Consider the following 24,012-nt stretch of genomic DNA (forward strand, 5'->3'; position numbering starts at 1 on the left):
TACGTGAACACGAAAAAATCTGATTTCTGATTTCTGTAGATTCAATGATGAAGGATATAATTTCTCATCGATTGTGTAATGAATGTCATTGGAAACAGCGAAAAAATAGTACAGTAGCGTACAAATACAAAGCTAGTACTCCATTCTCAAAAAAATCCGAAGTTTTTAGCTCTTTTCCTTACTGTAAAAAAACAGAAGACTTTTCCCTCTAATTTTGATCATTTTCTTATGGGAATTTGGATTATAATTATCTGTATTTATAAGAAGAAAATATCATGTACAGCGTTCAAATTGCATCTTTAAAATGAGATGCATCATATTGAGTGAGCTACTCAGACATTTTTGCGAAAGAACGAAATGAAACCGTGATTTGCCTCAAAAATGGTTGAGATCCCATGTTAAATTGAACACCAATATTCCGGCCGCTGTGGCGCACTCCTTCTCCCTCTTAAGGAACTGGAGCATGTTTTCAGGAACAATGGTACAAAATCCCACACACCACGATTCAGGAGCGTATACGTCTATTCCACGTCAGATCCAAGCTGTTCTGGACGCAAAAGGAGGCCCTGCACATACTAGGTATGATTTTCACACTTTTGCAAACGTTTTAGATTTTTTTGTCCAACCCTTGTATTTTATATATATTTAATGACACGAACTAATAAACTCCTAGGTCTACGTAATATGCATGAATTGAAGAAATGGTGTCCTTCACCTTATACGAAAAGTAAATGGATACAAATAGTTAGCACTTTAGTTCCTCAAGAAGTATTATCCAAAGTTAACATAGATAACGTTGATTTTTTTTGTTAATTGTTAGTAGAATAATTTTCTTGTCATGTAATTTTAATGTAATATTAAGTAATGTTTGTTTCTTTTCCTTTCACTTACCGTTATCGTTTATTGTGATCTTTGTGTCATGATGATACGAATCACATTTTACAATTTTATGTTGGTTACGCCCGAACGGAAGAACACTGTTACGTTGTATTTTAACTTCTACTGTATCTAACAATAACAACCATAATTTATTATTAAGAAAAGAATCTAACTAAGGGCTTAATTAAATAACTAAATTATCAAATTTTGAAATTGCCTTTTCGTCGATGATTAATTGAAATATAATTGATTATTATGAATTGAAATATAGAAATGTAATATTAAAGTTAGATAAAAGTATAATATATATTGAGCTGATGAAATGTAATTTGAATATATATGAGGGCAATTCAAGAAGTAAGGTGACCATGAATATTATATGTAAATTAAATGACGGCCTAGGAATTCTTTCTTAAATTGCGAACAATTTAAGAAGTCCCTTAGTTCGAGAGCCATTATACAACGATAACGTATATTTTCTTATTTAATTAATTATTCAGGGCAAAATGCTATATTTATGTGCACTAGCTACTTAGAAGACGAAAAAGAAGAAAATTGTATTTGGTCTAGGAATTAATTCGTGCGGTTTTTAATAAAAATTGAAGCTTTATTTCAAAAACAAAGTAAATGAATACGTTAACAAGAATATTGTCCATCGCTAGCCACTACTTTCTCCCATCTTTCAGGCAATTTACGGATTCCGTGTCGAAAGAATTCCTCATCTTTTGACGCAATCTAATCAAAGATCCATTTTTCGATATTTTCTGAAGAAGTGAACCGCTGTCCAATCAAATCGTTATTCATGCAATCGATCAAGTAGTAGTCAGACGGAGCAGTGTCTGGTGAATATGGCGGGTGGAGTAACACTTTCCATCCGACATTTTCCAAATAGGTTTTGACCGGTTTTGCGACATGTGGTCGAGCGTTATCATCTTGATAAATAAGTTTATTATGCCTGTTATTCCATTCTGGTCGTTTTCAGGCCAGAGCTTGCTTCAAACGCATTAATTGTTGTCGATAGCGGTGTCCATTAATAGTTTCACCAAGTTTCAGAAGTTCATAGTACACCACACGTTTCAAATCCCACCATATATACAGCATAACCTTTGCACAATGAATATCTCGTTTCGGTTGTGAAGGACCTGGTTCACCTTGCTTCACCCAGGCCTTTTTTCGTTTAGGATTCTCGTAATGAATCCACTTCTCATCACCAGTTACAATTCGATGCAAAAATCCCTTCCTTTTCTGTCTTTGAAGCAGCAATTCGCAAACGGTTTTTCTTCTTTCAACGTCTTTGTTTTCAATTCATGTGAAACCCAATAAGACATCTTTTGAATCATTCCTATGGTTTTGAGACGTTTGGAAACTGTTGTTTGCTCAACTCCAAATGCTTCTGCAAGTTCGTCCTGCGTTTGACACGAATCCTGATCAAGCAATGCTCTCAATTCTTCATCTTCAAATTCTTTTGGCTGTCCAAATTGCTTTTGGTCTTCCAAGCTGAAATCACCACCTTTAAACCGTGCAAACCACTTCTGACACGTTCGCTCAGCTAGAGCATGGTCACCAAACACTTCCAATAAAATATGATGACTTGCGGTAGCACTTTTCTTCATGTTAAAGCAATGAAGAATAACTCCCCGCAAAAACACTTTATCAGGCACAAAATGCGCCATTTTCAGTTGAAGAAAAAATGTTGTTTCCGCTTCAAGCAACTGACATATACTAAACAAGATGCTCAATGAAAGTAGTTTTCAACGCATGTTTGGATCAACGAAACTATGGGACAATAAGCTAGTTACGCCATCTTTTGTAAAACCGCACGAATTAATTCCTAGACCAAATAATATAAAAAAATCATTTGTAATAATTATTTTGCCACTGTCATGAAAACAGATTTGTTTATTGGTTGTTATGGTAATCGACCTGGTTACTAAGGTAAGTCTCATTATTAGCTACTTGTTTACAGTTAATTATTACGATAATAATGAGCCAGAATATCGTATAATACAGACGTATAATTTATTACTGTAAAGCAATTAATTATTACTGCAAAATATAGTGTATTCTAAGTGATTTAACTGGTGTGTGATCATTTAGTGAGTTTAATAATTAGCAGCTGTTAATTATACATGGAATTTTAATACAAAATACTAATTAAATAGAACTGAGGTTATAAAATAACGTTAAGCCGGATCTTTTGCAACTCATACACTCTTCGATTTGGAACACTGACACCATCTCGTGCGCACAAGGCTCACTACGTTTTAGACTACCTAATAAATATATCCGAAGAAAATGAAGAACTATTTTCGATGGATCTGGTTCCGCCACTGTGAGTGGATACAAACAAAAGGTTTAACTTATTAACTGTGGATGGAAGATGTTACATCGCAGAAGATACCGATAATGCCATAAACTCAACGACTTATTATGCACATGGAGAACGGGTGTTTTCCTTTATAACTGCGACACCTTCTGTAATTGTCTGAAAGAGTCCCCTACCGATGATGAACATCACTGATACACCACATCCTTCACCTACTCCCAGATAAATAAGTTGAGAAGATTTAGGTCCGGTGAATAATGGCCACAAAATTAGGCCGTAACGTGCGATCCACCGGCAATACGCACAGATAGTTATTTATGTATTGCACTTAGTGAGCTGTGTACTGTCTAATATGTAAAATATTCAAACGGGAGTGCAAGGAGTATATTCTCAATTGCAGGTAGTCGAGTATTAATTAGACAGTTAAGGTACCCATTTCCTTCAAACGCTGATGAACAACAATGGTGCTAGTGAGAATGTCATCAGTAGCCACACAGTGCACCAGAAGTTTAGTCGAAACTGACTCGTTACAGTGGCACGGGAAATGCATTTAGCTCCCTGTGGCAGTGACAATTACGACTGTTGTTCATACCATCTCTGTAAACGCTACTTCATCTCTATATAAGATCACTTCAAGCAACTGAAGATAGTAAATGTTTCATTATCAAAAACACAATTTAACTTCTGCATTTTCTTGTTGCAAGATTTGTAGTCACTGCAAATGAAATGGATGTAGCCCCTCTTCTTTCAGTGTCCTCCACATTGTCACATCCATTCATTCACCGACACATGTGGTAATTCGTCTCGTGCTTCTTGTTGGACTATGTTTCATAGCATTACATAAAGCATCATTTGTTTGTCTCTCTCTCTCGACAACATCGGCTTCTAGAAACTTGTCGGTATTCCGTAGCATACGAATTGCATGTATGAACACACAGATGTCAGGAGTAAGACGTTCTGAGAAGGGGTAACAGTGTCTTGAATAACACCAGTATTATTCCCCTTGCAGAATTCACATACAAAGGCAATGTCGGAGCATTCTGCAATACGAAACAGTTACGATATTTCTCCATTTTCACAACAACAACCTAAATTCCGTAGTCACACACACCATTCGTTATTCTCCCATCAGATGTTACTCTATCACATCCAAAATGATGAGCGCATGCGCAGTTTGAGTTTAGGCTCTGGTATAAGTATTTAGGTCCATTTCATTATTTTTTATTCAAAATGGCTTATCTATCATCCTCCGAAATCTTAACGATTCGTCCCGAAACATTATACAGGAATAACAAGATAGTAAATTGCGGAAAAAATAAGTATTTCAAAGAGCAACTGCAGAAATTTACAAGACCATCAACGAGATACAAGTTATGAATTTTGAACCTTTTGAAATACTGATATGTAATTTCTAGCTGGACAAGTTTATTTATTTTTTATTCTTTTTTTCTGTTGAAAGTACGTTATTCACTCAATTTTACATTCCTGTAATCTCTAGCTCAAATAACTTATTCTACAGACAGATGGCAGCAAAACTTGAAAATTCGGTTATAATAAAATTCGACAGAATTCATAATAAAACAAAAATACTAATTGAACATTTGTATTAATTTCACTGTTCTTCCTTCCCAAGTTATACATTTGTTGCACATTAGAAAAAAAATAAATAAAAGTTAATTATATTTTAAATATTGACATGTGCATTTAAATAATAAAACTTATCCTCAAAGTATGATTCTACTTACTGATTTCTGTAGTTCCTGAATATTATTTGTACTTCCAAGCTTTCGACTCTCCCCCAGGATTGTTGGTCACGAAGGATAAAAAAGAGGAAGAAAAATAAGAATATCACGGAATAAAATAGAATGAACTTACCTAGGGAAAAACAATGTGACGGGGTCTATTTATGCGCTCTTTTGTTCTTTGGTGAAAGCTTGCCAGCTCGTGTTATTTTCGTTCTTATGCTGTGAGAATTTTGTAATTACCGCTTCCCATTCATCACTTAACCATCCTTTGTCCAAATTTAACTTTGTTTTTTAAATGAATAAATACATTTTTAAATACGAGTTTCTCTACTTCATTTCTAGCCTCCAACAAGATGTCTGAATCTTCTACCTTGTGTTTCTTTCAGATGTTTTGATAGAAACAGATGCGTTCCGCTTTTGAATTCCTAGTATGCTCCCTGATATGGACCTTTAAATTTCTTCCTGTTTTGCCTATGTAACTGTCCTGGCAACTGCATTTTATTTCATAAATACACGAATTTTCGTTCCGATCCATGTAATAATCCTTAAATTAGTTTATGTTCTTTTCTACTTCTTTTTTTTTTGGGGGGGGGAGGGGCGATATTGCATATAGATTTTATTCAATGCAGTTGTCATTTGGGAAAAATAGGCAATCTCATCAATTTTTTGTCTTTCGTGTCGGTTTCAGGTCTATCAGAATATAAATCCATCCCTTTTTACCTGGTGATACCAATTAATTAATAATGGAACTGGGTAGCCATTCAAACTACTAACTACCCAGTTTCACGGGCGTCTCTGGCGGGGGGGGGGGGGGGACGCTTCCCCCCAATATTTTGAAGTACAAAATATTCAATATTTTATGCTAATTTAATTTATTTACTAACGACAGAATATCATATAAATAATAATAATTATATTTATTTGGAATATAATATTCAGGCTGTGAAACGATTGTAATCGAGTTCTTGATATACCTTAGGGGGTCCGTGAATGTAAGCAGAAAAGTAACAAATGGAATCGAAGTTAATAAAGAGGTTGGGCTAAGTAGTACCATTTAAATCACTTTCTTTGATGTCCCCCTCAAATTTTACATGCCAGAGATGCCAGTGCCCAGTTCCATTAAGTGATAGATCACTATCAGTAAGTCCGTTTTCAAAAAGATAGTTGAATGGCACAGGAAACATATTATCATCATTGTTGGCTAATCTAGTACTACATATGGTTGAAAACAAGATTTTGAAAGAATAGATACTGAGTACAGCGTGGACGATGTACTTTTCTTGTAGAAGGATAATTCACGGCAAAATTTCTATTGAATGAATTGAATTGTATCCATAGTAATTTGAGATTTACAGTTGAGAAAGCAAAGCAAGGCAGACTTACTGATTTGGATCTCAATATAAGATATGGCAATAAGTTCATTACTAACGTCCATACGTCTATATAGTCGGTACACAGTACATATGAATTTGCTCATTCTATACGCACCAAAGCAAATATCTGCAAGAATTTCCTTTTCCGTGCCATTTGACTTACCTCTCTAAAAACAGACTTACAGATGGAACATTCAATGAAACTAGGTAGTTTGAATGGATAGTTCTATTTTTAAATAATTGGTATCATTAGATAAAGAGAGATGTAGGTTCCGAGTGATCTGAAGTGGACACGAAAGACAAAGAAATGGCTGGGAATTACTATTTTTCCCAGATTGACACAACATCATTGAATAAGATCTATTCGCAATACAGTACTCTCACCTCCCTCCTTAAAAAAAAAAAAAAAAACTTAGAAACTTATTTTCCAGCACAGCTCTTCCATTGGTAAATCCATTCTATTTTATTCATTGATGTTTTCATTTTTCTTCCTATTTTTATCATCTGGGACCAACACTCCAAGGTAGAGTCGAAAAGTTGGAAGTACAAATAATATTCAAGAGTTACTGAAATCTGCACGTAGAATAATAGGTCGAATTCCTGAGCGTGGTTTTACATTGTTTGAAGTTAACGTCAAAGGATTAATTTTTATAGAACGTTTATCAATGCATGAATATCGATCAACGTTTTACCCTATACACAATATATACGGGATAGATACACCCTTGTGAACCTGGCCCCCCCACCTCTCGGTACAAACGATTTCCGCATATCAATAAAAAGTACTTCGTTTGTACCGGTTTGTACCGCAAATATTTTCGTTTGTACTGTACTGCAGTATGAGAAATTAAGAAAACAAAGTGGGGGGGGCCAACTTCACGCAGCCCCCCCACATTGTCCTAGGATCGATTTAATTGGCTCATTTGATAGATTTTCGTTTGTACCGGATTGTACCGTAGTTTGTTTCGTTTGTACCGTTCTGAATTATGAAAAATTAACGAAACAAAATGGGGCCCAGAACAAACAGGCCCCAAATCACGACTTAATACACCTGGTACACATGATTTTTGTATGTCATATGAAAGTACTTGGTTAGTACCGGATTGTACCACAAAGAGTTTTATTTTAGCCTTAATAGATTATGAAAAATTAAGAAAACAAAATTGGGGGGGCTGTGTGAACCTGGCCCCCCCACCACGTTGTATAAACGATTTAGTTGGCTCATTTGAAAGATTTTCGTTTGTACCAGATTGTACCGTAGTTTGTTTCGTTTGTACCGTTCTAGATTATGAAAAATTAACGAAACAAAATGGGGGCCCAGATCAAACAGGCCCCCAAATCACGACTTAATACACCGGGTACCCATGATTTTTGTATGTCATATGAAAGTACTTGGCTAGTACAGGATTGTACCACAAAGAGTTTTATTTTAGCCGTAATAGATTATGAAAAATTAAGAAAACAAAATTGGGGGCATGTGTGAACCTGGCCCCCCCACCACGTAGTACAAACGATTTAGTTGGCTCATTTGAAAGATTTTCGTTTGTACCGGATTGTACCGTAGTTTGTTTCGTTTGTACCGTTCTGGATTATGAAAAATTAACGAAACAAAATGGGGGCCCAGATCAAACAGGCTCCCAAATCACGACTTAATATACCAGGTACCCATGATTTTTGTATGTCATATGAAAGTACTTGGTTAGTACAGGATTGTACCACAAAGAGTTTTATTTTAGCCGTAATAGATTATGAAAAAATAAGAAAACAAAATTGGGGGGCTGTGTGAACCTGGCCCCCCCACCACCTAGTACAAACGATTTAGTTGGCTCATTTGAAAGATTTTCGTTTGTACCTGATTGTACCGTAGTTTGTTTCGTTTGTACCGTTCTGGATTATGAAAAATTAACGAAACAAAATGGGGCCCAAATCAAACAGGCTCCGAAATCACGACTTAATACAAAGGGTACCCATGATTTTTGTATGTCATATGAAAGTACTTGGTTAGTACAGGATTGTACCACAAAGAGTTTTATTTTAGCCATAATAGATTATGAAAAATTAAGAAAACAATATTGGGGGGGCTGTATGAATCTGGCCCCCCCACCACGTAGTACAAACGATTTAGTTGGCTCATTTGAAAGATTTTCGTTTGTACCGGATTGTACCGTAGTTTGTTTCGTTTGTACCGTCCTGGATTATGAAAAATTAACGATACAAAATGGAGGCTCAGATGAAACAGGCCCTCAAATCACGACTTAATACACCGGGTACACATGAGTTTTGTATGTCATATGAAGGTACTTTTTTAGTAGCGGATTGTAACACAATGAGTTTTAGTTTGATTTAGATTTAGGTTTGTGGGTTAAACTGGCCCGCACAACTTATTTTTCATTAAAATTCAAATCAAAACGGTATCAAATATTTTTACCCGATATGTTCAAATTTGTAACGCCAAAATTAAAGTTTGTACCCTCATCAATTTCGAAAAAGGTTGGATTTTTGATAACGGGTGGAGCAGAGCCTCACAACTATTTTTCTTTCCAATTCGAATCAAAATGACACCATAAATTGGTACCCCATACTTACCAATTTGTACCACCAAATTCGAACTTGTACTTCCACCAATTTGGAGAAATTTTAGTTTTGATGGCGGGTCAAACTGGATTGCACAACTTATTTTTCTTTCAAATTCGAACCATAACAGTATCGAAAAATTTGAATCATAACGGTACCCATTATGTGCCCACTTGTACCATGAAAATTAGAATTTGTACACACTACTTATTTCGACAAAATTGGGATGTAATGGAGGATCAGTGGATCAGCATGACCACAACTGGCCTACACAACACATTTTTGTTTTAAATTTGAATGAAAACTGTATTAAAACTTTGTAAACAATATATACCAATTTGTACCTCCAAAACTATGATTTGCACCCTCACCAATTTCGCGAGAATTGAATTTTTAATGGCGAGTCAAGTAGGCTTGCACACTTTTTCTTCCCAATTCAAATCAAAACGGTACCAGAATTCTGTACCTAATGTGTACCAATTTGTAACACCAAAATTAGAATTTATATCCCAAGAAATTTCGTGGAGCGTGGCAAGTCACGTCAGACAGAATTTTGTTGGCATTTCAAACTTGCTCACACAACTTATTTTTCTTTCCAATTTTAATCGAAATTTTTCAAAAATTTGTACCCTATATGTTCAACTTTTTCAACAAAACTTAGAATTTCTAGCCCTATCAATTTCGAGGGACTTGAACTGGCGAGCACAAAACTTTTTGCTTCCTAATTCGAATCAAAACTGTACCAAAAACTTGTAGCCAATATGTAACAACTTGTATCACCAAAACTAGAATTTGTACAGCAACCAATTTCAAGAAATATGAATTAAATTGCAGGTCAAACTGGCCGGCCAACTTATTTTTGTTTCAAATTCGAATCAAAACCTCACCAAAAATTTGAACAAAATATGTACCAATTTGTACCGCCGCAATTAGAATTTGTACCCCCACTAATTTCGAGAAATTATAATTTCTGGTGGCGGGTGAAACTGGCCCGTATAACTTATTTTTCTTTGCAATTCGAATGAAAACGGTACCAATAATGTGTACTCGATATGTATCAATTTCTACCTATAAAATTAGAATTTGTACCCTCACCGATTTGGAGAAATTTGAATTTTCAATGCTGGAGCCAACTTAACGTCGAAACTTGGCTCGCGCAACACATTTGGTTTATGAATTCGGATTAAAATGTTACCAAAAGTTTGTGGCAAGTATGTACCAGTTTGTACTCTCAAATTTAGAATTTCCAACCTTACCAATTTCTAGAAATTTAAATTTTCATTGCAATCTTCCTGGGCATGGCAATCCTTTTTTTTTGTATTCAATCAAAATAGTATTTGATTCGAACGAAAACGTGCAAACAAATTTCCCCGCAATTCATAAAAACGGAACGGAAATTTTCTTATGATTTGCATGAGCAAAATCATGTACGAATAAAGATTAGAAATTGTTATTCAACGAAGGGCCAATTTATCACCAAGTCAACTCTTCCAGGCCAAAGGCTTATTCAGAATTCATATGAGTTTGTCCACATTTTTTAGACAATTTGTAACAAAAAAATATTACATTGTACCTGCACCAATTCAATAAATCTGAAATGCTTACTCAAATGTGTGTATCTATTTGATCTCAAGGTAAACCAGAGAAACGCATTTTTTTAAATTCGACATCACTACTTCGCAAATGAATTTGTTACTATTTCCATTAAACATTTTAACTCTGGAGTGTATTATTGATGGTAACTGAATTTGTAAAAATTTGTATAAGCAAAATTAGAACTTAGACTCTGTTTTCGAAACGGAGATATGAGTGGATAGAGACGATTTCACAGAACTGATCCTCTGAATGAGTTCTATAATAAAAATTAATATTATCCATGATCACAAATGGTTTGAGAAAAAAATTACCCACTCATAAATATTTTGGAGTCCCCAACATATGTAGATGTTTGACTCTCTCTCCCCCAACCAAGTTGTTTTGTGATAATGCTTTCCTTTATTCTTTCTAACATTTGGTACACCGTAGAAAAATATTAAAATAATTTTGTCTTCGGTGTTTATAAATGACGCAAACTAATATCTATTTGGCACAAATTTTTGGTAACATTTTGATTCGAATTAATAAAAGAAATGTGTTGGCCGTGCCAGGTTTCGACGTCAAGTTGGATCGAGCATTGAGAATTCAAATTTCTCAAAATTGGTAGTTGCACAAATTCTAATTTTTGTGGTACAAATTGGTACATATTAGGTACATATTTTCGATACCATTTCGATCCGAATTGAAAAGAAAATAAGTTGTGGGGACCAGCTTGACGTTGCCACCAAAAATTCAAATTTTTCGAAATAACTGGGGATACAAATTTAATTTTGGTGGTACAAATTGCTACATATTGAGTACAAATTTTTGATACTGTACTGATTCGAATTGGAAAGATAAGCAAGTTATGCAGGCAGCTTGAACCGCCAATATAAATTCAAATTTCTCGATATTGGTGGAGGTACAAATTCTAATTTTGGTGGTATAAATTGGTACATATTGGGTACAAATATTTGGTCCACCATCAAGAATTCTAATTTCTCGAAATTAGTGGGGGTAGAAATTCTAATTTTGTTGATACAAATTTCTACATATAGGGTACAAATTTTTGGTACCGTTTCGATTCGAACTAGAATGAAAAAAAGCAGTGGAGGAGAAATTTTTCCTCCACAAAAATTCAAATTTCTCGAAATTAGTTGGAGTATAACTCTAATTGTCGTCTTACAAATTGGTACATATTAGGTACCAACATTTAGTGCCATTTTGATTCTAATTGGAAGGGAAAAGAGTTGTTCGGCTCTGCTTCACCCGTTATATATGAAAATTTCATTTTTGTCGAAATTAGTGAGGGTACAGATTATAATTTTGACGGTACAAATCGTTACATATAGGGTACAGGTGTTTGGTACAGTTTTGATTCAAATTTTAAAGAAAAATAAGTTGTGCGGATCAGTCTAACCCGCATATCTAAATTCGTATTTCTCGAAATTGGTGGGGATATAAATTCTAATTTTGATACTGCAAATTCGTAAATATTGGCTACAATTTTTTGATACCGTGTTGATTCGAATTTGAAAGAAAAATAAGTTGCCCAAGCCAGCATGATCCTCCATAAAAAATTCAAACTTCTAGATATTGATGCGGGTGCTAATTCTAATTTTAGTGGTATGAATTGGTACAGATCTGGTACAAATTTTTGGTCCCGTTTTGATTCGAATTGTAAAGAAAAATAAGTTATGAGGGTAACTTCGATCCGCCGTCTAAAATTCACAATTCTCGAAATTGGTGGGAGTACAAATCTAAATTTTGTGGTACAAATTGCGTACAAATTTTTGGTAACGCCTTGCTTGAAATCGGAAAGAAAAACAAGTTGTGCAGGCCAGCGTGACACATCAAAAATTTAAATTTGTAGAAATTGGTGGGAGTAAAAATTCTTACAAATTTTTTGATATTTTCATTCGAATTGAACAGAAAAATTTGTTGAGTGGGCCTGTTTGACTCACCATCAAAAATTAATATTTCTCGAAACTCATGGGGGATCAAATTGTAATTTTCGTAATAAAAAAATAGTACATATTGGTTACAAATTTTTGGTGCCGTTTCGATTCAAATTCGAAGGAAAAAGAGTTGTGCGGGCCAGTTTGATCCGCCAATAAAAATTCATGTTTGTCGAAATTGGTGGTAGTACAGATTATAATTTTGGTGCTACAAATTGGTATATATTGGGTACAAATTTTGGTAACGGTTTAGTTGGAATTGAGAAGAAAAATGACTTGTGCTGTCCAGATTGACTTCCCAACAAACGTTCAATTTTCTCAAAAAATATTCGGGGTACAATTTTCAATTTTTGTGGTACAGATTGGTGCATATTGGGTACAAGTTTTGGTAGTTTTTTGCTTCGAATTGAAAAGGAAAATAAGTTCTCCAGCCCAGCCTGACGCGCCATTAAAAATTCAAATTCCTCGAAATTGATGGAGGTACAAATTCTAACTTTGATGCAATAAATTGATACATATTGGGTACAAATTTTTGGTGACGTTTTGATTCGAATTGGAAAGAAAACAAACATGTGAGGGCCAGGTTGACCTGCCATGACAAATTCAAATTTCTCGAAAGTCATATGTATCCTGTGTTTTAAAACTTGATTAGAATGTTTGCTTGAATTGGGACCCCAGTTTGTTTCGTTAATTTAACATAATCTACTTCGGGAAAAACGAAACAAACTACGGTACAATCCGGTACAAACGAAAATCTTTCAAATGATTCAACTAAATCGTTTGTTCAACATGGTGGTGGGCCAGGTTAACACAGACCCCCAATTTTGTTTCCTTAATTTATCATAACCTGTTACGGTTAAAGTAAAACTCCTTGCCGTAGAATCCGGTACTATCCAAGGGCTTTAATATGACATACAGAGGTCATGTGTATCTGGTGTATGAAGTCGTGATTTGAGAGCCTGCTTGAGCTGGACCTCATTTTGTTTCGTTAATTTTTCATAATCCAGAACGGTACAAACGAAACAAACTACGGTACAATCCGGTACAAACGAAAATCTTTCAAATGAGCCAACTAAATCGTTTGTACTACGTGGTGGGGGGGCCAGGTTCACACAGCCCCCCAATTTTGTTTTCTTAATTTTTCATAATCTATTACGGCTAAAATAAAACTCTTTGTGGTACAATCCTGTACTAATCAAGTACTTTCATATGACATACAAAACTCATGGGTACCCGGTGTATTAAGTCGTGATTTGGGGGCCTGTTTGATCTGGGCCCCCATTTTGTTTCGTTAATTTTTCATAATCCAGGACGGTACAAACGAATCAAACTACGGTACAATCCGGTACAAACGAAAATCTTTCAAATGAGCCAACTAAATCGTTTGTACTATGTGGTGGGGGGGCCAGGTTCACACAGCACCCCATTTTTTTTTCTTAATTTTTCATAATCTATTACGGCTAAAATAAAACTCTTTGTGGTACAATCCTGTACTAACCAAGTACTTTCATATGACATACAAAAATCATGGGTACCTGGTATATTAAGTCGTGATTTGGGGGCCTGTTTGTTCTGGGCCCCCATTTTGTTTCGTTAATTTTTCATAATCCAGAACGGTACAAACGAAACAAACTACGGTACAATCCGGTACAAACGAAAATCTTTCAAATGAGCCAACTAAATCGTTTGTACTACGTGGTGGGGGGGCCAGGTTCACACAGCCCCCCAATTTTGTTTTCTTAATTTTTCATAATCTATTACGGCTAAAATAATACTCTTTGTGGTACAATCCTGTACTAACCAAGTACTTTCATATGACATACAAAAATCCTGGGTACCCGGTGTATTAAGTCGTGATTTGGGGGCCTGTTTGATCTGGGTCCCCATTTTGTTTCGTTAATTTTTCATAATCCAGAACGGTACAAACGAAACAAACTACGGTACAATCCGGTACAAACGAAAATATTTCAAATGAGACAAATAAATCGATCCTAGGACAATGTGGGGGGGCTGCGTGAACTTGGCCCCCCCACTTTGTTTTCTTAATTTCTCATACTGCAGTACAGTACAAACAAAAATATTTGCGGTACAAACCGGTACAAACGAAGTACTTTTTATTGATATGCGGAAATCGTTTGTACCGAGAGGTGGGGGGGCCAGGTTCACAAGGGTGATAGATACCTATGTTAAATAATGTAGATAAAACACAATTACTGCCTGAAAGCATGCATACGTAAGAAAAAGAAACACTAATAAAAGTGGAAAATATTACATGAAGTTATTAGAATAATTCTGTATCTGAATATTGCGTCCATCGAATAATAGGTTATAGAAATATAAGGCTACAAACAAACATACGAGAAAGAAAATATCGAAAGATCAGGATATAAAATATACCATTCAGTGACTACATAGTCGATTCCCACTGCAGCTTACATATTACAATTAAAGAAGCAGTAAACCATATATTTTTAATCACATTCCTATAAAGTATAAAAAGTTCTCAATTCAAAGGAAGGTAGTATAAATGAAAAGTTCAATGTAGAAAAAGTTAATTTGCTGTTTTCTCCTTTAGAGTTTAAGCTTACTTTCCAGGACCGAAACTACTCGAGATTCAACTAAACTTTTACATGTGAGATCTGACATACATGTGCTATCATGAATCGAACTCTTTATCGAAACAGAAGTTTGACCACTTCGTTTTTCGTGAATTTCTTTTATCTATGAATTATTTGGATACAGCCACATTACACTAGCCGCTAACGTAGACAAACTATGCACCAATACACGATGCTATTATTATATTCAACAGCACATCAAGAGAAGTTAGTTAATATATATTGTTGACTCAATTTGACTTCTTTGTTGCTACTGTTTTGTTTAGGTGATTGGATTTTATACTGCCATGCATTAAACATGCATGAATCCAACAACACACTTACGCTGTCCCATTCCCTGGCCCAAATGGTTTTCTATCCTCATAGATTTCCGCATACATGTTGTAGCACTGTCTTATCACATTAGCAAAATCTTCAGGGACAATACAACTGTCGTCTTTAACTCTCAGCTACAAATACGGGGAGAAACAACTTACATTCACAGGAATGTTAAAAAAGAAACACCAAAATAAAGAAATTTTTATCTTTTTAATCGTACTTTTGACTAGCGTATGATGTAAGATCCAACACTTATTACATAAATAATTTCTTAAATATGAAGTCCCTTTTCCTCTTTTTAAGAGTGTTGAATCCTGACTTATGTTAAGTAACAGGGAAGGGAGTTGCCAAATCAACTTTTCTAAAAACAAAAATCATAAATTTAAAAAGTGACCTAGAAATTATGAATGTAATTGCAGAAAACTACAATTTATACACGCACAAAAGACAATGGTTGGCGACGCTGAATATCCAACCGCCAATTTCATCAAATAGTGCTCATCTAGACAACTTTTCAGTGCAGTTTTAAAATATTCATTACCAACTGCTCTCCTGAAAATTTTTAAAACTTGTTACGTACATGATCTCTGCTCACTATATGCAGACAAAATATTGAAGGAATTTCATTTTTCTCCATACTGGAAAACCATCCTGAATGAAATAAAATATGAGTACTTAAAAAATTGAACAATTTTCTGAAGAATCTTTATCTACTTATTGTAATATTTTTTCCCCTTTATTTGTGAAAAGGGAAGGAAAAGTAGTAGTTCGTAATTATTCATTGCTACATATAACTAATCTCGAAACTATAATTATTATTGTTGTTAAGTCTGCAGAACTTACCTGGCGTATACGAGGTGGACCTATCACACGGTTAGCAAATACAACTTCTTTCGATTTCACCATATAGGACTCAGCCATGTTAAGTTGAAACATTCCATACAAGTTTGGGAGGAAAATATCATTGATGTACTGAAATACAGAAATTCAATATTTCGGCTTAACTATCAACTTTCAGAAACACACTTTAAAATCTAGAAATAGTAATACGTGCACGCATGAGTCAAGATAGTTTTAAACTAATAAATACACATCAAACTACATAAAATGAACTGATTCTCATCATTTTACAAAAAATTAAGTCTGAGATTAAAGTTAGAAAACTTTATCGAGCTACGCAAATTTATCCAATATTATTATCAATGACAAGTTCGGGTAATCTTTAGTTTTGGATATTTAACTGATATTTCGTTCGTGGACAATTTGAGAAAACAAAATTACTACAGTTGAACTTGCAAACATTGTGTTCATTTTTAGGTGCAGTTCAGAGGCATTCGCTACCCATCAAAACATGGGCGCCCGCAGGATCTTTTCCAAGGAGGGGCAAGACACACGCACACATACATATTATATATACACATCCCACTCTCACACACTATCACATCAAAAGACGTATGCACGTAATCCTTCATGTGGACCTGATCAATTATTTTAGCACATAGTGTATCTTCTTTAACTATATAGTAAACATATATAAGAAAATCAACAGATTAGATATTAGGATAGCATTAACAGGAAAAAGACACAACACAAATAATCTACTTAGCCTATATTTCATTCACTGGTGTTCGTTGAACAGGAATTCTAGCCGACGACGACCCTCCTTAGCGAATCTTGTAATTGCTTGCTCTATGAACACATTTTTATTTATAAGCATATGTTTTCGATGGACATAATATACACAGTCCACTGAGTCTTTCCTCCTCCATTCTTGAACATAACCAAGTTTCTACTCTCATTAAAGTACTAAATGAACGTTCTACTGTGCAAGTAGTCGCTGGAAGCGGAAGAAATATTCCTGTTACACTCCCAACAGCGACAGCCGAGGCTTCGGTAGCTGTGTATAGTTGGTAAAAGCAAATGAAATGAAATCTTTAAGTTTTACGTCCCACGATTATGCCGGCTAGCCTAAAGGAGACGGTGATGATGAGAAATGAATGAAATTGTGGAATGAAGAAAGTGGGAGAAAACGGGAGAACCCCACCCACGCATACGGTGTTTGTCCAAAACAAAGTTCACTTGGCGCGAGCTGGGATCGAACCGGACCCCATGTACAATATGTGAAAGTTAGTGAAAGCAGTTGGTGACATCTCAGCGATGATTTTCAAACTTCATGTGTTCTTGTACCTTGGAAAGATCTATTGCCTCTCCCTGTAGAGTATTTGTAGTTGGCTCTAAAATAGCACTGTATTTGGCCATGATGCGCATTGATATTATAAATGTACCAGATGACGCTGAAGAGTGTAAGTGCGCAATAAGCACTTTGTTGCGGGCTTCTGTTTCCACCAGGGGACAGCTGTTTTAGGCAATTCACTATTTTTCAGATTTTTCCAAAAATATTCTGATGCTTTTTTTCTTTGCAGACCACCATGTTTCACAGAAGAGAGGTACATTAGGAAAAGATTTTTTTCTGACAGACCTTTCACGAAAAAAAAAATGATGATATTTTGCATAGTTGCAACTGAATTTCGAATGTGTTTAAGTTCATTAGTGTCATTAATAAGCAAATTTAATTTATGGCTGGTACAGTGAAGAAATAACGCCTTAGGATATTATTTTTGTATTATTCTGTTCACATCACCTTCCACTCTTACCATTGTGGCGCATCCGTCATAACCCTGTCCACATAATTTCGACATATCAAGGTCACATTTTGACAAAAAGGATAAAACTTCAGTTACAATTGCCTTTGCATTAAGTTTCTGTAGAGCCACAAAACCAAGGAATTCTTCTATTTTGGGTTGATTTAGAGTTGAGTCTAAATATCTAATTCCTACTGACAACTGCTCTACACCAAAATGTCCACACTTTCATCAGCAATTACTAAGAATGATTTTCTTTATTTGCTTCCTTAACTAAAACATTTTAAAATTCCCTTTCACAAATTGAAATCAGTTCATTTTGAATTCATTGTGAAGTATATTTCGCATTGCCGATCGTCCTTCAATGTGTTCTTTCAACACAGTGGGCCTTATGCAGAGTCGTTCTGGCGAGTGATTAGTGTCATACTAAAGAGTTAGACTAACATGTGTTTCCTGCAGTAGTCAGGCCTTTAGTATGACTCTAATCATACGTCAAAACGACTCTGCATAAAGCGGAGTGTCTCCAGCCTCGACACGAAAATCTAACAGATCAAGGAACACGCCCAAGTTTGATTTATCACCTCGAAGAGATAGATCATGTGTTGTGCAGAGAAAGATGGAAGATAATATAGAAACTAGCTTTCTTTCTGTTACTTTCAACTTACTTGATTCCGGAATTCGGACAACGCTATTCCCATCTTCTTGTCTCTTAGGAAAAAAGTCTTATATCCATTCTGAACACTACACCATTAACAGAGATTTTTAAAAATAAACAAGCATCTTCGGCTTCCGAAAGCAATTAAACTCAAACTTTTGTCACCAGAAGAGACTATAAAAGTTAATCTTTTTCGAAAATCCAAGAGGGGTCGTTTCCTCCCCTATTCTAACACTTACTTATTGGTTTATATATAAGTTTCATATGAGTTTTCGATCTTTCCATTCCGACCCAACCTTCTTTAGAACTTCCAACAATTCCACGCGGTCAAATGCCTTTTCTAAACCAATAAGTGCAACATACAACTCTTTCCTTTTTCTATAAACCGTTTGTGCTGATAGAGGCACAAACTAGACCCTACACAACTTTTTGAATCAAGTAGGTCCCAACTTAAGTTTGATGCAAACTTAGAACTAGAAGCATTCTACGTTCTACTCGTTCCCCTCAATTTTAACAAAGACGCCCATGTCCGCTGTAACACTTGAGATTATTAGCTACTTTGTACTAACAATAAGTTATTGGTCTAACATATTGACAAAAAAAATCTTTTATCGTTCTTCCCTTCAGGTGGTCGCCTCCTTTCTTGGTCCGCTACCGATTTGGCTTGTACATTCTTCCCCGTACATTTCCTGCAACATTTTTGAAGTTTCTGTAGTTATCTTGCCAAATTAAAAACAAAAGTTAACGATTACATGCTGCTCTTTCAAGTACCACAGAGTCGTCACAATTCGGAACACAACTTCACTCTAACGTCCAGTCTCATAATGGAACAACGCAGGATGATGTAATTACCATTAATATGTATGAGAAGAATACTACTACGCGGCGCTGGCAAGCAGAAAGTCAACGATAATTTCGTTGATTATATTTTTCAAAAATTTTGTTTCTTTCTGGACATGCCTCGTATACTGTAAACACTTTTGAGAAGTTATTGTTTACCAGTGTAAATAATTTAAATATTTTCTATGTAATTATTCCCCAACATTATATCTCCACTAAAACCTTTCTTCTTATCTATGTCTTGAAAATGCTGACTGTTATAATGCTGAAAATGCTTGAATCATAGAGTAGTTTTTTTTTTTCAGTCATTTTCAGGTAAAAGTAACATGTACTAGTTTGCTTCCAAGTTTAATAACTTATACACATCATGTAGTAACACATACTCGTGCACTCGATAAATATATATTGCACCTTCAACTATGAAATCATTACAACCCGGAATTATGTGCAAACTACATGTTTATAGTAACATGCAGAAACGTATGGAAAATGTTTTCTTCTTTCCGACGGACTTGCAAGGATTCGTCTGAGACGCATGTGTTGGTGCATATAAGTGCATATTTTGAATGAATTTCGATGTGCATGCATATTTCGTAAACTTTGCAGGATACTACATATTTCCAAACTTTATTGCTGTATACTAGCATATTTGAGAGTATATCATAAGAAAGTAGGTTATATTTAAAGTGAACTGACTTACTTTGTAAACACAGATGTAGAATAAAATGTTGTATAGAATAATAGAAGACAGCGTTGTATCCTATCCTAAAATAGTCCACCTGACTTGTTTTGCACACGGTCTTCATTGCGTAGCAGAAACAATCAAATGCTAATATCTAGCAGTAGACGCGCTTGTATCAAATGTAAAGAAAGTATTTGTGAAAGATCCATCGCACGTACGTATCTTTTGCGAAGTTGCTACAAATTTTCCAGTCCTCAACCAGTGGAGCTCGTGGCTAGAAGCTGTGCCGTATTATGGAGATAATTTAAATCAAGTGAAAACAGTTGTAAACTCACTAAATCCCGATGATGCAGCCGCTATTTATGTGTCTCAAAAATGTTTCTCTACAAGTGACATTGAGAACAAAATTAAGTACATACACAACCACTTCTCGAGAATACCTGAAATTATCAGAGGTGGAATCCCGTAAGAATCCTTTGCAGCATTCACTCTCCTAGTTGCGCGACTTATCGCAGACTTTGTCCAGTGAAACAACTCATGGTCTTGCAAAAATAGCACCAGATGAACTTTGCAAAGTATTAGGCAAAAATCCCGGGTACAAAACAATCTGTGCCATTGCAAATGTACTTAATGGTAAAAACATGGAATTGGAAGAGAAAGTAACACAGAAGACATTTGGTATTTTTCACATGCACCAGTGACTTTTGCTGATGCAGAAAGAAACTTTTTGACTTACAAACATTTCTTACTGATAAACGCAGACGGTTGACAGAACAGAAATATGTTAATAGCTCATTGCAACAGAAATCATTAAGATGAGGTATTTTTGTAAGAAACTGACATTTTATTTTCTTAGTGTATATTTCAGTGCATATGTTAAATTTTTAAATGTATATTTTAGTGCATATTTTTTATATTTTTCGTGCGTATTTGCATGCATATTTTGGGGTTTGTTTGTGCATGGAAATCCGGGCTCTAGTAATCATTTGGCACAAGAAAAGGAATAATGGAAATGAATAATGAATTTTACACTTGAAACTGTCTCGCTCGCTATGTTTGACAAATATTTCATTAGTATTATGATTTAGGATAATTAAGTACATTACATGCCAAATTTCAAAACTATATTGCTTTTGATCCGTTTGTTCTCAGGCCTGAAGCAGAGGGTGTAAGCTAGTGTGAATTTCACGGAAGAAGAGGGCTGTGCTGATATTACATTTCTCTTCATACAAGGAAATTTACGAAGAAAATTTTTGATAACAACACTATGGGGAAGAGCTCCATCATATCCATATCATATAATGAAGGTCCCGATTTCGGACAGGCTAATATCATCAGTGACCATAGCAATGTCCAGGCAAACCTGTGGGGGTAACTCCTCTTGAGAATATGAACATTGTGCATGACAACGTACCTGCAAAGAGAACGAAATAAGCTAGAAGTATTGGAGAAGCTCTGAAAGTGTCACGAAAGCGGATAGCCACATACTCATCAACATATTGGACGTGAGAAAAGCTTCGGCCAAATAGGTTCTCAAATAATTCAATGTGGACCAGAAGTGTGAAAATTTGACAGCCATTTTGAGTCATTTTGAACATGACAAAAACGAGTTTTGCTACACATACAATGGACGAGAACTAGTTATTTTGTTCAAGACTGCAATTTTGTACGTATTTCCAAGACCAAACAGCAGTCGAAAAAGTTAAGACGCTTCGGTTCTCCGCGACTAAAGAAACTCCGAAGGCAAAAATTATCGATCAAAGTAATGGCATCTGTGTTTTGCGACAAAGATGGTGTTGTGCTAATCGAATACCTGGAAAAGCGTGCCATTATCACAGCAACATACTACATTTCATTGTTGAATAGCGTGAGAATCAAGTCGATCAAAACACGTTTGGGAAATTTGGTGAAGGGGTGTTCGTTGTACGTTCAAGACAATGCACCAGGACATAAAGTCTGCCTTGTAATGCTAAACCTGTCTGATAGGGAACACAAATTCATACCTGTCAAGAAGTAATAACTACAAACTAGTGGTTTCTGGCCCAACCAGAAATAGTTTTCCTAGCGTGCCTCAGAAACTGATTCAACTTTGAGGAGAATATGATGACTGACATTAACGTAACATTATTATTATTTTAGTAAAACTCAAGACTTAACAGCCATCCTTCGTATTATCTGATGATTCTTAGGTTCAAATGAGGCACCTTTAGCACAGCAGCATTTGTTCGAATTAAAATTATTACCTTCCAGAAGTCTTCTGTTCGTGAAATATCGTTGAATGTTCTTCCAGGCTCAAATTGTGGATCTACAAAAAGGCCTTTCATGACACTCGTAAAATAATATGTTGAAGAGCTTGTCACACCAAACGCAACTGAAAAATAAAATAAAATTGTTATATAATTTGGATTAACTGTTTATAAATAACGTTCTATACACGAGTTCATTCAGATTCACTGTAGGAGAGGGTCAAAAAGGCCAGGAAAACAATGGAAAATTTGGAACGGAACAAAAAAGTTTGTTTTTTCATTTCTTTTAGCAGTTGTTTGTTATACAGTCGTTGCAAAACTAAATTTTATACAATGTCCACTTCCTATTGCATAAAGTTGCGTAGCTACACTTATTGCTTTCAGGAATGGAATTTACTTTGAGTTCTATCTTCGTTCGAATATATACAATAGGAAAAGTTCTCAAAGGAAGTTTATATATATATATATATATATATATATATATATATATATACATGAGGGTGGGGTGAAAAGTTCTCGGCCTGACAATGAAAGACTGCGAATTTCATTTCAAAAAGATTTTATTTTTCGACATAATCTCCCTTAACTTCAACACACTTGGTCCAGCGTTTCTCCATCAGTATTCCTTCCCGGAAGTAAGAGTCTGGAAGGTTGTGAAAATAGTCATCCACGGCCCTCTCTCTCAACTTCTTCATTCGATTTGAAGCGCTTCCCAGAAAGAAATTTCTTCAGTTTGCGAACAGATAGATATCCGATGGTGGCAAATTAGGAGAACATGGGAGTTGGCCGAGCAAATCGTACCCCAAATTCCGGTTTTCCCATCGCCAGCGCACCCTTGTGCATAGGTGCGTTGTCGTGGTGAAAGATGATTTTCTTCTGCTTCAAGCTAGGCCTCTTCTCGCGAATTTTGGCATCCAGCTGGTCAAGAAGTTTGGTGTAATATTCGCCTGTAATTGTTCTCCTTTTAGCAAGGTAATCAATTAACAGGATTCCTTTCGCATCGCAAAACACATTGGCCAAACCTTTCCGGCCAATACGATCGTCTTCGCTTTCTTCGACGCTGCACCACCGGCTTCCACCCACTGCTTGGACTGCTGTTTCATTTCTGGCGTGTAGTAGTGAACCCATGTATCATCTATTGTCACAAATCGCCGCATAAAATCGGTCGAAAGATTGCTGCGAAAATCATTTTCGCATTTGCTTTTGTCGGCAGTCAGCAAATGCGGCACCTATCTTGCGCAGAGCTTTCGCATTCCTAGTTCTTTGTGCAAGATTTTTCGCACCCGTTCTTTCGATATTCCCACACTCTCAGCTATCTCACTCGCCTGTCGTCCAACCTATATCATGCACTTTTTCGATTGTTTCCGGTGTGGCTGCGGTTTTCGGCCTTCCTTCACGTGGGTCATCTTCGAGGGATGTGCGACCATGTTTAAATTCAGCTGCCCACTTTTTAACGGTTGACAAGAAAGGAGCAGAGTCCTCGTAAACTTTTGTCAACTTCGGATGAATTTCCGTAGGGGTTAATCCATCCAAAACGAAAAATTTAATTATCGCACGATATCCAAGTTTATCCATTTTCAC

General features: G+C 35.7%; 1 protein-coding gene across 2 annotated transcripts in view; it reads right to left on the reverse strand.

The window, feature by feature from the left end:
- The window catches only part of LOC145661218 (polycystin-2-like), a 128,621-nt gene that overhangs the window by 84,940 nt on the left and 19,669 nt on the right, over window positions 1-24,012 (reverse strand). The window contains exons 3-5 of one of the 2 annotated variants that reach the window (XM_081726679.1): window positions 22,429-22,556; window positions 16,210-16,338; window positions 15,373-15,497 (exon numbers count right to left, since the gene is read on the reverse strand). In XM_081726679.1, coding sequence (XP_081582805.1) covers window positions 15,373-15,497; window positions 16,210-16,338; window positions 22,429-22,556 — 382 coding nt within the window. The remainder of the gene's footprint in view (window positions 1-15,372; window positions 15,498-16,209; window positions 16,339-22,428; window positions 22,557-24,012) is intronic. The other variant, XM_081726676.1, reaches the window with a different exon arrangement.

The sequence above is a fragment of the Thermobia domestica genome, chromosome 1 (genome assembly GCF_964235325.1).
Source record: "Thermobia domestica chromosome 1, izTheDome1.hap1.1, whole genome shotgun sequence".
Classification (NCBI taxonomy): domain Eukaryota; kingdom Metazoa; phylum Arthropoda; class Insecta; order Zygentoma; family Lepismatidae; genus Thermobia; species Thermobia domestica.